Source organism: Herpailurus yagouaroundi, unplaced genomic scaffold, assembly GCF_014898765.1.
Source record: "Herpailurus yagouaroundi ecotype Mexico unplaced genomic scaffold, PumYag 29, whole genome shotgun sequence".
Classification (NCBI taxonomy): domain Eukaryota; kingdom Metazoa; phylum Chordata; class Mammalia; order Carnivora; family Felidae; genus Herpailurus; species Herpailurus yagouaroundi.
The window spans coordinates 110,059,061-110,073,098 of NW_024412377.1; the positions used below are offsets into that span (position 1 = coordinate 110,059,061).

At 32.6% G+C, this 14,038-nt stretch overlaps 1 protein-coding gene across 4 annotated transcripts in view; it reads right to left on the reverse strand.

Moving 5' to 3' along the window:
* IPO11 (importin 11) overlaps positions 1 to 14,038 on the reverse strand; it is a 193,646-nt gene that overhangs the window by 126,184 nt on the left and 53,424 nt on the right. For all 4 annotated transcript variants that reach the window (XM_040452231.1, XM_040452225.1, XM_040452244.1 and 1 more), the window contains exons 7-12: positions 11,551 to 11,609; positions 7,592 to 7,640; positions 5,872 to 5,942; positions 3,241 to 3,433; positions 2,429 to 2,581; positions 1,051 to 1,094 (exon numbers count right to left, since the gene is read on the reverse strand). In XM_040452231.1, coding sequence (XP_040308165.1) covers positions 1,051 to 1,094; positions 2,429 to 2,581; positions 3,241 to 3,433; positions 5,872 to 5,942; positions 7,592 to 7,640; positions 11,551 to 11,609 — 569 coding nt within the window. The remainder of the gene's footprint in view (positions 1 to 1,050; positions 1,095 to 2,428; positions 2,582 to 3,240; positions 3,434 to 5,871; positions 5,943 to 7,591; positions 7,641 to 11,550; positions 11,610 to 14,038) is intronic.

A 14,038-nucleotide genomic window follows, 5' to 3' on the forward strand; every position in this document is an offset into this window, starting at 1 on the left:
AAAATTATAAATTTTCTTAGCAATGACATAACAAGTAACAACCACAACTCATGAGTTCAATTCACTACACAGAATAGTATTCCTTTTAACAGACACAAACAGTAACAGAAGTCAATGTTAAGTATATAAAAAGAATGATTCTCTTTCTGGTTCTTAAAAGTACTGAATCACTACATGTTTCATGATATAAAAGAATTACACATTTTGAAGGTACTATGCTTTATGTTTTAAAAGAAATTTTCTATACATACTGAAGCATGTACAGATGAAATGATATGTCACCTCTAATATTTGCTTTAAAATAATCCAACTAGGGTTGGGGGTTTACTTATATGAAACAAGACTAGCCATGAGTTGACGAATAAATGAAGTTTGGGATACAAAGTTTAAAAAAATTAAAGTGGTTAATTTTTTTTTAATTTTAAAGCACTAATAATTTTTTTATTAATAATCTCTGGTTTTCCATGTAACCTTATATAACTAAAAACATTTATATTTTTAGAAAAATTAAAAAATCATGTAAATTATATAAACACAAGTTTTCATTAAAAAAAAACAGTTCAAAGACTACATTTGATAAAGTTTTCTCAAATGTTGGCCATACCAATAATGCATGCTTAGAAAGCGTTCTAAAAATAAAAACTGTGGGCTGGTCTCTGAGAATCACAAGAGGTGGTATAAGAAATAATGTATCAAAAAAAGCTTTAGAATTACTGAAATACTTAGGAGAGGAAAAAAATCATTCCAGCCAAAAAGACAGTTTTCATTTTCAAAAACATTTGTTTCTTCAATGACAATTATTTTCCAATCAGTATGACTGTAAAATAAAACTTCTGTTTCCAACCCCCAACTTAACAACAAAAAAATTCAGGTTAAAATTCATAATTTAATTACTTTCCTCTCAATTTGTCTAGTTTAATGCTTGGAATCATCAATAGAATATCATTCTCTACTAAGACTTACAGAAATATTAAGCATATTTTTGCACAATATTTTAAGCATGAAATTGACAATATTTTCTTGTCAATTTTTCTTTCCATCAATACTTACCCTCAAACTGTATTTCCAAGAATCTCCCCCTGTTTCTTCCACTGCTGTAATTAAAAATATGACCAATGATGCTCTCCAGAAATGCAATAATGATGTTTCCAAAATCAAGGTTTGGAATATCAAGATTTTAAATAACCAGTCTATTTCCATGAGTGGTTTTAAACATTTTACTGAAAGCAAATCCTTGGGAACACAACACCTTACACATATTTATTATACACTACAGATCATATCTGTGATTATCAGTGTCCTATCAAGTGCTGACATAGCATTTGCACTTTCATTAAAAATTCTGTATGCAGGAAAGCTCAAAATGTTTGTCACTTTCAAAGTATCTGATATCAACCGATTGTACATAGTATAAGCATTCAAAATAGCTATAATCCTGGTATTATTTCATCTCAATAATTTTTTTCAATATGTTTTGTAAATTAAAATAGTCACATTTTCCAAAAATTCCCAATATTTAAAGAAAAATTTTCAAAAAATAAAATACTTTAGGGGACTTTTACAGATAGAGGAATTCAGTGATTCATATTACATTACTATATATAATACCCAAAGAAAGCAATATGAAACAGAAGATTTTAGCTAAGAGAAAAAGCAAAAACACAAAAGGATACACTGTAATGCTGTATTTTCTAAATGAAATAAATTTATTTTTACATAACAAAAAGAGGGAGAGGTCTTCCAAAATGTTTAAGGCATTCTTAAATTATTAGGGAACATGAACAGAACTACATAAAGTCACCCAAAGGGATGAAAAAAGGTTAAAATTTAGCCTATGTTTGACCGTGGCCAAAGTAATTTGCACATAGGCACTTTAGAGACACACACCAGGTACTTTATTTATTAGGCAGACGATTTCTTGATTTTCTGTAGGAATGACTCAGATACATTTATTCTATTACTAAAATTCAAACAGATAAAAAAGATCTCCTGTAAAAATATTTTAATCATCAAAAGACTCATTTTAAATTAAAATTTAAATAGGTGATCCATTCAGCAATTCAGAAATTTTCCAAATTTATTTTTGAAATAAAAATTTCTACAAATAAAGTATCAGACGGGATGAATCACACACCTGATAATAGAGACAGGAGGTGTTTTCGATTTAAACTACATGATATGTTCATAGGAACATCTAAAAATTTTAAAAGGTCTATCTCTGGAGAAAACTCCACATATTTGAAAAAATCATTTTCTGCTTTTGTTCCAATGGATAATAAAGAGAGGATATATTAATTTTTAAAAGCCATGACTCTCAGAACAAAAGTTTTATATTAAAAATACAGTGTTATATATATCATTCAAAGAGACGATATGTATTTAGGGAAGGGGAGAAAAGCCATGGGAAAACTGAAAAACTGATTCTTACTAAAGCCTTCTGGGTCTTCTTCCCACATTGTCAGTTCTTCCTCAGTTAACAGAAAATAATGAGAGACTAATCTTCTGCATATCTCTGTCAAAGTGGGATATGTAAAGAATGCCATCTTGATCTTATGTGCTTCTAAAGTTTCAGGACTGCTGTCTAGAAAACATAAAATTTCCAAGTTAATCATACAAACATTTTACCAAAATTGGATTATGTAACTTAAATGAATTAAAAATATACCCTTGGGGGAAAAGAGCAAGTGGTGTACGGATTTTCATTTTTATCAAGGGCAAATTTCAAAGACAGTTCTTATTTGCCCCCCACACACATCATCTTGTAGCCATCCTCTCACTACAGCCTGTACATTACCATGCTGTATTAATACACCACAGTGCAGTGACTTATATACATACATCTCTAAGATAATTTCTCATTCATCTTGCATATACACACACAAATGAATTCCGTGTCTAGAAGTAAACTCACTTCATATCAAGTCAGAAAAATTTTATTTGTGCAAATAAGTACAATATTAACTGCAATGGTTACTGGAGTAATTAATCCTAAACTGGCAGGCTTCAACTGCTCTTTGTGCTACAAAAGATAGTTACTAAGTGCATTATATGGCCTTTAAAGCTGGCACTCACATATTAAAGTCTCTAACACTTATCTCTATTTCATGTGCCAGCAACATTTTGTTTTTCAGACTTTAAGATTTCAAAAAAATGCATAAAAATACCAATTATTTCACATATAAAATAAAGAAATAATAATCATTAAAAAAAACAAAAAACAAACTACCAGTAAGGCATTACCTTCAAAATTTTTGGATGGCTTATAAGCGTAATTTTTTACAATCATCTTAATAAGATTCATGCATTGAACAATGAATCGCTCAAATGTAACGCCTTCACCAACTTCTGTAAATACATAGCTTACAGAAAATTCCAGTGATCTCTGAATTAGAGGAGTAAATGAAAACGGATGCTGATCCAAGAAGTCCAAAAGCTATAAAGAAAAAAATTAAAGTGTATTTACCCCAAATTCATATAGGAATATAATTATCCATAAGTACATCTTATAACTTGCTAATATACACCTGTAAAGTTTTGAACCTTGGTCAGGAGTCCACATACATACAGTTTTGCACGTAATACACATGTAATTGATTTCTTTGGGTATATCATATAATGTGGATTATGTCAAATTATATCTCATGACAGGTATTTCTATTACTTCTACTAGAGGGTCCAAAACAGACCCACTTCATAGTTAATTCAGTAAGAATGGGTAAATATGAAACAAAAATTCTAAGTATATAAAAGAGAAGACTTTAAAAAGTAGTAAGAGGGGCGCCTGGGTGGCTCAGTCACTTAAACGTCCGACTTCGGCTCAGGTCATGATCTCAATGTCCATGGGTTCGAGCCCCACGTCGGGCTCTGTACTGACAGGTCAGAGCCTGGAGCCTGTTTCAGATTCTGTGTCTCCCTCTTTCTCTGACCCTCCCCTGTTCATGCTCTCTGTCTCAAAAATAAATAAATGTTAAAAAAAAAAAATTAAAAAAAAAAGTACTAAGAGCAAGAAAATAAAAAATTATCCTGCCTTTCCTGCATGAATTGTATTTCAACTTATCAAATAAGTTGATGAATCAGATCTCTTCTTCACAGAATTTCTGCTAATAAATGCAAATACAATAGAATGTCATCATTCTGTAATCCCTTACCAAAAAACAGATCTAGGCCATGATCATGAACAGCTTCTAAAATAATAGGAGAAAAGCTGCTGGGGAACTTTAAAGAGCTCCCTCATCATTTTAAACAACTCAACATTGTACCTCCTGATGTGATGCAATACAAGATATACACAGCACCACCCGTGGAGTATTCTTGCTGTCCTCGCCCTCCTCCATGAAATAAAGCTCAATATGATCAAGCCTCTACAAATTTACAAGAAACATTGGAGGAGGAGTAGAGAGACAAAGGAACATGGTAAGTAACATATCAGGATACAAGAAGGCAAATTCAAAACACGAAAATCTTACAAGGAAATTACCTATTACCTCAACAAATAAATAGCAACGAAAAAAAAATGGAAAGAGAACTTGGACACTATCAAATCCTGATTCAAACAAAAGAACTATAAAAATTTTGAGAAAAACCAAAATAATGACTAAATATTTAGATGATAACAAAAAGTCATTCCTACTTCTTAATTGTGTTAGATTCTTTTTTTAAACCCCTTATCACTTAAAGACAAATATTCAAGTATTTACAGATAATACTAATATGATATCTGAGATCTGCTTTTAAGTAACCAGCAAGGAGGGGAGAGAGAAGTATAAAGATAAAACAGAACTAATCTTCAACAGAAGTTCATAATTCCTGAAGCTAAGTGATGACTTCATGGGGACTCAAAGTCACTCAATTCTACTTGGAGGTATGTTTGTAAGTTCCAATTTTTAAAGCTTTAATCAAGTCAGAGACTATAAATATGAAAACTTTATAAATAAAATTATTCATCAACACCACACAGCCCCACTAATCACATGATGTCATTTTCTTTGCTTTGTATTTTTTTGTTTTTAACTTAAAATACCTGAGCCAATTTTATACTGGATCTTGGAAGATTAGGTGGACTTTTGCTGTTGAGGCTAGTTAGAACATAACTTGGAAACAAGGAGAACTGAAACCAAAGGTAAGTGCTACTTAACCACAGCAATAAGAACAGCTCATTTCTACTTCTTTTCTCCCCTCCCAGGGAACAACTTAACCCTATTAACAAAACTTAATGAAAGAGGGAAAACCGGCTACAAATTTACATACTGCTGTCTTCAACAACCTGTTTTAGTTCAATGCAGTTCTCAAACTAGGTCTTCCTGATGGCTACAACCCAACTATATATACTTCTCCCAACCATCCTCAGCCCAAAATTTCAGAAACGTCAGTTTCTATAAAATTTAGTTTTATCAGAAATTTAGACACATTGCCTAACACAGTGTACTCATATAATTCTATTCAAAAGGTGTTTGATATTAATGATGACAATGTCTTTATGAATATAATAACTTCCTGATAATATACTGCCTGCTATATATGATCTATTTCCTGATTAGCTACACTGTTATCTTCTTTATCTCTGCTTTCATCCAGTAGGCTTGAGAATAATAAGCTTCAGAAGACTCAACCTCTCTACTATTTATTAGGTTTGTGGTTATGTTTTATTATTTTTTTTCATCAAAGTGACTTATACTGATATAGCATATAAAACTTAATTATTACATTCATTCTAAATACTTCCAAGATACCATTTTTTTAGCTTTGCTGTAGTCAGAAAATAAGGTACTTTACACTAAAATGAGAATGCATGCTTATGTCATTTTCCTTATCAAATCTGAGTTATGTATATTTTATGTAAGAAAACATACTTAAGGTAAAAAGAAAACTTACCACTTTAGTAAAAAGAATGATGGTCTTTTCCAGTCTGTCTCTACATACATTATCTGTACCTATACTTCTACCTGTTAAAAATACAATCCAAATATTAGTACAAGTTTATAATATTCCATAAATTCACAATCAAAACAATGGCAAAACTTGCTGGAAAAATACGGTCAGGCATGTTTTCACCTATTTTGCATTATAAATCCTGTACTGTGCTTTCCCAACTCTAAAAAATTAATCATAAAACTAAAGTTCTTAAAAATCATTACCAATATTTATAGTTTTCACACACAGTAATTCATAGTGCCATGTTCACAAAATTAATCCTAAAATACAAACTAAGTCCCTGTTAAAGGAAAAGGATCGTAGCAATTTTAATCTGTGAATAGCTTATCATAGTCTCAAATTTTAAATTAGTTATAGGTGAAATATTTTTCAAGCAAAGTAAAAACGAAGTACTGAAAGATTAAAATACTCATTATTTTTCCTAGATCTTCTGACAATTTTCTTTGGATAATTTGCCTGGCATAATTAATTTTGTACATTCATAACACTGTCCACTAGCCCATTAACTGCTCTATAAACAAATTCTTTCTATTCATCTCATCATTTACGTTAGTCTCTCCTGGGAAGACTCCTACTCTTCCCTCTGCATCTCCACAAGGTAACCAAAGAAAATGACCACTTTTATTAAAATGAATTACTTTATGTAAGTTGTCTTAATCATCTTTGCATGCACAATACCCAGAATAGTGTCTAGAAATAGACTCAACAATGCTTTTGCTGAAAATGACTGACATCAAATAATCAACAACTCCCTAAAAGTGAGTACACTAAAATATCTTCTCAGCCTATTAAGTCTCCAAATACATACATATATACAGGATGTACACATGTGTATGTGGGCATGCAAGCATATGGGTATGTATTTTGTGTCTGTAGGTGTGTTTATCCTCAACAAAGGTGTTCACAACCACAAGGAGGAGAAAAGGTTAACAATAAGACCACAGTATAACACAACACAAATATAGATGTTAAATTCTCTTGTGTGGGGTAGTGAATTAGAGACGGTCCTAAAGAGAAGCCAATGAAAATTCTGAACCAGAGATCTGCAAAATTAAAGTACCACTTAAGGTATTAATTTATATAATATATATATGTAAAATGTACTGAAAGAAACAAAACTGGGTGACTCACTCGGTTTAGCGTCTAACTTCAGTTCAGGTCATTATGTAGCAGTTTGTGAGTTTGAGCCCCATATTGAACTCAATGCTATTAGCACAGAGCCCACTTCAGATCCTCTGTCCCGCTCTCTCTGCCCCTCCCCAGCTCACACTCACTCATTCTCTCTCAAAAATAATTGAACATTAAGAAAAAATTAAAAAAAAAGAAAAGAATCTATACAAAGTCTAAACAGCATGTGGCAGAGGAGCTACATTTAATAAGTATTTGTTAAATATATGACTGTTGTACGTTTGCATGGAAAAGAGCAATAGCAGTAAAAGCATCTACAAAGAATGGACACAAAACAGAATTTTAAACAAGTTTCCTCAATACTCAGGACAAGACAGATGTATCAAGACAAAGATGAGCTCCAATTTAACTTCAGAGAATTAACCATCAAGACACAAGATTTTAGCCTCTCTCCAGATTTCCTAGCGCAGAGCAGAAGCAATCCATGAATAAAGATTCTACAAGTAAAATCTACTGTCAAAGAAGTACTTACTGCATTCCAGGAATTGTTTCAGACGGTCAAATATTCCATGTAAAAAACCCTAGGAAAGATTTTTTTAATGTCTCAATTTATTGTTGTAAACATCTCCCTTATACTTTTTACAAGACTATTAACATTTATCATATCATTTTAATAAGTTAAAATTATATAAAGTAAAAAACATTCTATTATTATAAACAAACCTTTCTTCAAAGAAGATAGAACATTTCATCTCTCAAAGTGTCATTTCAGTTACCTAAATCACTTTACAATAAAACATTATTTATTGAGTATTTTATTTCTAAGTAATCTCTATTCTCCTGTTTTTCCATCTTCACAGCTCATATAATCCCGACATAGTGTTTGTGTAATATGTGCCTCCTCCCACTACAATGTTCACTCTCTGAGAACTGGAACTTGTCTGTTTATTGCTCTACCCCAGAAACCAGAAGCAGTATTCAGGAACAGTAAGTATGCAGTATGTGGATAAATGGTACCAATTACTGAAAGGAGAGGTTCTGAAGTTCAAGTATTAAATATTATATTTAATATATAGTTAAATTATGAATTAAATATAATTATATAATAATTAAATATATTAGCTTTCAGATATAAGACAAGTGTCACCATTTGTCATCTGGTAAAAATCTAAACAACCCTTATTTGTTAATAGGTATTTAAGAAATATTATAAAAATTTTACAGATATAAAGGGATAGTAAAAAACAACTTCATTAAAATTTTTAAGGGGCGCCCGGGTGGCTCAGTCGATTAAGCAACTGACTTCAGCTCAGGTCATGATCTCGCAGACTATGAGTTGGAGCCCCACGTAGGGTTCTGTGCTGACAGCCTGGAGCCTGCTTCAGATTCTGTCTCCCTCTCCCTATGCCCCCCTCTCCCGCCCGACTCTCTCAAAAATGAATAAACAGTTGTTTTTTTTTAATTTTTAAGAATTTAAAAATCTCAGACTTTCTGGCTCAATAGATTTTGGTGTATAAACATCATACAAGATGTCACATGTTCTTTCAACAAACAGGATGGTCCACCTTTTTGTCACAAAATAACCACATGATAAAGGCCTTAATTACAAATGACTAGAATAGAATGTTATTTCCTCTTTGTTCTTAGAGATATATTCTTCATTCACTCATTCTTGAGTTTGAGACCATTTAACTAGGATATCATCATCTGAAGACTGAGAAAGAGATTTCACTTGGAGAATTTCACCGTCACACTTAGGGTCTAGAATGCTGCTCTCAGTCTGTCTGAAAGCATCCATCTTCTGACTCATGTAAAAATTATGAAACCTCTTTCTCTTGTCAATTTTCTTCTCTGCCACGTGGACAGGAAATGAATTTTGAATTCTCAATGTGTTACACAAAAGCTGAAGGTACAATAAAAAGACAGTGCTTCCAGTCTTCTTTTATTCCTTCTTGAAAGATGGAATGCAATGCACAACACAGTAAGAAAACTACAGGATGACAATTTCACTACCACTCCATCCTCTGGCAATTTCATCATTCTTCCACTTTCACAGTATTTCAATCTTTTTAACCACAATGGAGAGTAATTGAAAAATATTAGGTAAAAAATAATAATAATAAATCCTAAGATGATAAAAGAGCAAAAGGTTTCATTATAGGAAGAATAAGATCATCGAGATTCCATACACATTTTAAATTTATACAGTAGTCCAATGGTACCTTAAAGTAATGACAACATAGAAGGAATTTTATTCTATCACTTTTAAATAAAATTAGTTTATCAATAGGGGTACTCCGAAGAAAGTGGAAAACTGTAAAAGCCATCAACTTTAGTAAGCTGAAGAAGAGAAAGAGGAATTTACAAAATTATAGAGATCTGACTAATTTGTAGTACAAATAAGTTTATGATTTATTCTGTTTATATAATAACAGAATAAGAACTCAAGTTAATCATTAAATGGTAATTTACAGAGTGCTTTAATTAGCTGAAACTAGTTACAAAAATCAGTACCTCTATTACTCCTCACAACATTCAGTAAGGTAGGTAGTATATTTCATTTCCATATTACAAAAGAAGAAACGGGGTACCAGGTAAGATAAGAAAATAGCTGGAGGCCATGCTACCAGGAAAAGGCCAAGTCAAGATTCAAATCCAAGTTTATCTGCCTCCAGAAACCAAAATCTCACCACTATCATACAGTGCTTCTATAGCATCTTTTAAGTTCCATCTTATTTTTAAGATGTTTATGTTCCATCTTATTTTTAAGATGTTTATGTTATTTGAAAAACCATCCTTAACTTGTTAAAATTCTATCTTGTTTCCAACTACTCAGTATAACCTTAACTGCTACAAGACAACATTTGTAAGAGTAAAAGTTGATACAGTTTCAGCAGACAGAAGAAAGACTCTTAAGAGAAAGCCAAAGGCTCACAAAACACTGATAGTTTTCAATGAAAACCACTATTCCAATTTATGGTAATGTGATTCAAATCAACAATTCATTTTTATTAAAAAACAAAAAGAACCCTGAATCATCAATATTTTAGTTAACATAATTTTATGACACTCACAATATTACATACAAAAATAATGACTGAGCCATGTGACCTAATGTTTCTACTATATAATATATTCATTCATTTTAAAAATAACTATTGAGCTTTTATTACTGGCAGAGACTGTTCCAAGCTCTGGGATGAATAGTGAGTGAAATATATATGTACACATACCCATATCCATCCAAGTGTTCACTCCAGCATCATTTACCAACAATTAAAAACTGGAAACAACCTACATATCCATCAACAGATAAGTGGGCAAGTAATTTACAGGAACCCTATATTAATGTTATAATTTAAAGAAAAAATTAGCTCGCTGATAGTAAATGCATGGATTCACCAAAGAATCATTAGAAACATAACATAATATTACTGACATAAGAAAACTATCATACTAAGTGTAGGAAAAAGCAAGTGAAGAAACAGCATATGGGTACCTTTTACAGAATACTGAGGAAGAGAGAAAAGCATAAAATGTCTTAACATATACTTACAAATTTTACCAAGATCTCTGATAGCAAGTTTTCAAATGATTATTTCCTTACTTTTTAACTTTAAAAAAGTATGTAAACCCTTTTACAGAACAAAATAGCACACTGAATGATTCAAATTACCAGCTTTTAAATTCTTTTAACAGTAAAATCATTATTGCAATCTAAATCTGACACACAAAACATACTAAAGATTTAAAACAAACAAACAAGTAACTCGGGTCAAATAGGGTAGGTCAGACCCAAAGACCAATTCGATGTACTTTTTTCAAACTTCCTGTTCAGTACCCCCAAAGCAATCCACAGAAAGCAACATTTTAGCAAACTTGAACTTTCCTGAGAACACTAACATAGATCTGGGTAAATATATAATATAGTATCATTTTGTTTTGGGATAAACATATACAGCTATATATTTTTGTATACAGAAAAGCAGATGATGCTATACCAACCATGAATATAATCACAAATGTTGGCTTATCAAGAGGGCTTTCCCTTCTTGGATATATTTTTCAGTTGACTGCAAAGAGCACGGATGTATGTTATGATTGAAGAAAAAAATTCATTTTAAATATATAACATCAGACGAAGAGAAATATCAAGGATATAAATATCCACAATGGAACTGGAAATTTGTTAATAGCATTCAAATTCAAGAAGTTCACCCAAATTCAAATTGAAATGAACACTCTCAATGTATCATCATGGCCCTTGAGAACTGTCCTAGGCCTATTTCCTTCTCTTCACAAAGGAGCTGCTTTGATATACTGAAAAAACGCCACAAGTCAAAAAAGGTATAGTGTAACATATACAAATGGTAAACGGTCACTTTATAAAAACTTACAAATCAATGCCAAGTAAAAAGAATAAGCTTTAAAACACTGAGGAAAATACCAAGCACTTTCCCAAAGCCACAATCAGCAACTTCTTTCACTTACCATCACCTCCATATTCTTATGAGGTTCCACAAATCCATTAACAGTTAATTTACGCAGCACTGAAAAGTAAAATTGAGCTTTACTGCATCTGATTTTCTCACATTTTATCCTATTAAAATCATAATCATAATAAAGACTCAGAATCAAAAAGCCTCATTAAGACTGGGGGTTAATCTAACTTAATCCTTTCATATAATAGATAAAGAAAAATAATCCCTGGTCACTGGTTCATTTCCAGGTAGGCAAGCTGGAATGACAGCCAAGTTTTTTTTAACTCAAAAGCTGAGTTCTTCTCACTTATCTTAACTACTTAAGTTTCTAAAACTATATTGCAACATTTAACTTCTCTAATTGTAAGTATTTCTCACCTGAAATAACCCCTAGAGGTTGAAACTGAGATGGTCATCTCTATTCCGTAACCTTGAAAATAGGTCTCAACAGTGACCAAAATGCTTCATTTAGTTTTAGGCTACATTAATGAAAATACCGTTATCACCTAAAAGCGATATAAAAACTCAACTATTTCTAAATCCGGAATAGACTACAGTGCTCAAGTATAAGCATCACATTTTATGTGTAACTGGTGTACACAAGGAGGCGAGCAGGATAAACAAATGGAAGTCAGATCTAGATGTAAAAAGCTAGCTCCAAGGTCTACCACTACATTCTTTTGAACAACTTTTCTAGATCTCACATTGCTGGTCTGTAAACTGGTTAACAAGTCCTACTTCACAGCGTTATTAAAGGATTCAAGAGTAAAACACTCAGCACAAATCAGTAACACAAAGATGATGGCAGCATGAGACTACAAAATTCTAAACCACATCATTTTAGGAAAACACAGACACCACTGTGATCTTTACAACTCAGAGTTAGTGTTCATGAGGTGCAGCCTAAAGGCAGTATATTAAAAATAGGTTTAGAATCCAACTCTCTATAGAATCATCAGTTTCACACATCCAATTATATACGACTCAAAAGTTCCATCATCACAAAAGGAGAAAATAGAATTCAAAATGAGTCCCTTATTCTGCATTCACTCGTTCCCACAAAAGAACTTGGTCCACATCACCTGAGAAGGTCCTCTCTTCTCCAGTCGTCACCTCGTTAACTTCAATTTGCCCTAGGATGATTCTTTCTCAAGGAAGTCCTTTGTGACCATGTTGCCAGTTATCATGACATTGTAAGACCACTGTCGCGAGTGACTTTACACGTATTTGTATGACCATTTTATCATGCCTGTCTACCCAGTGTCAAACACCTAATTTATTTATTGAATGAAATAATGAATATATGCATGTCTAAAAGATACTAAATGCACACAGTATAAATTCAGATTATATATAACAAAAACTGTAGTCTTAAGCATTGCTCAAGGCACAGAAATTTACAGCTAGGCAGAACAAATATTTTAAAGGAAAATACTATGGGATTGTAACAGGTTAGGATACCTTAAAAATGCTAAGGTGTATATCTAAGACCCTGAGATAGAGAAGTAATGAAAAGGTAAAAAGCAGGCTAATAGAGAGTAGGGCTGCATCCCTTTTGTCAGGAAGTACACTTTGAAATCACTGAGGCAAGAAAATCAACTGAAAGCACTCATGAAAATTCCTTAATCATCAAACACAAAACTGACACAAGTTTTGTATTTATGACCTTATACCAGTTTCTCTACTTCTTTCTGGATAAATGTTTCTCTCTACATCCTTTTAATTTCTTCTCCAGAATGGTCACAAAACCATCTCCACTCACTTGTGTAATGAACCACCAGTACAATGAATTGTACTTGTCAATAGTCCCTTAAAATATTCCCACTTTTGTCTACAAAGTTCACCAGAATGTGCCAACAGCCTGAAGTCTGTACATCCACTGCCTAGTTAACATACGTGATGCAGGAGAACAGTACCAAGAGTGTACAACAGCATCCTAAGGTACTAAGGGAGTAGGATAAAAGGGTTTACAAGTAAAGCAAAAGGATTCGAAATGAGCCACAGTAAGAGAACTAAAGGCAGCCTGAAATCAAACTAAAAGAAGAGCTCAAACTAAAAGAGCGTAAGCAGAAGAGGAGAGACTGGAAGACAGAGAAAGAGCCAAAACAGTGTTTTACCAAGGAAAAGAATCTCAGAAAACCTTCATCAAGATAAATAGCTCAAAGGCAAGTAAAATGAAGATTTACGCTAAGAGAATACCTACAAGGAAAGCACAGGATAACCGAGGGTAACTGATGACACACCGTCAAGCACCATTGAAAACCCAGGTGGGCCTGAGACCAAGGAGAAAGACAGAAGCTGAGTTCTCAGGGCAAACAGAGCTGGGAGATAGCACTCAACTAATGCTTGAAGTTTAGTGAAGTTAACATGACAATGATAAGGGCAGAATGGGTTTCTACCCAGAAAGAGAAGTTTAAAGCAGAAGCAAAAAGAAGTACAATTATTTGGAAGGTATGTGTCCAGAGCCCTGAGACCTCAGTAACGTGAATATAATAGAA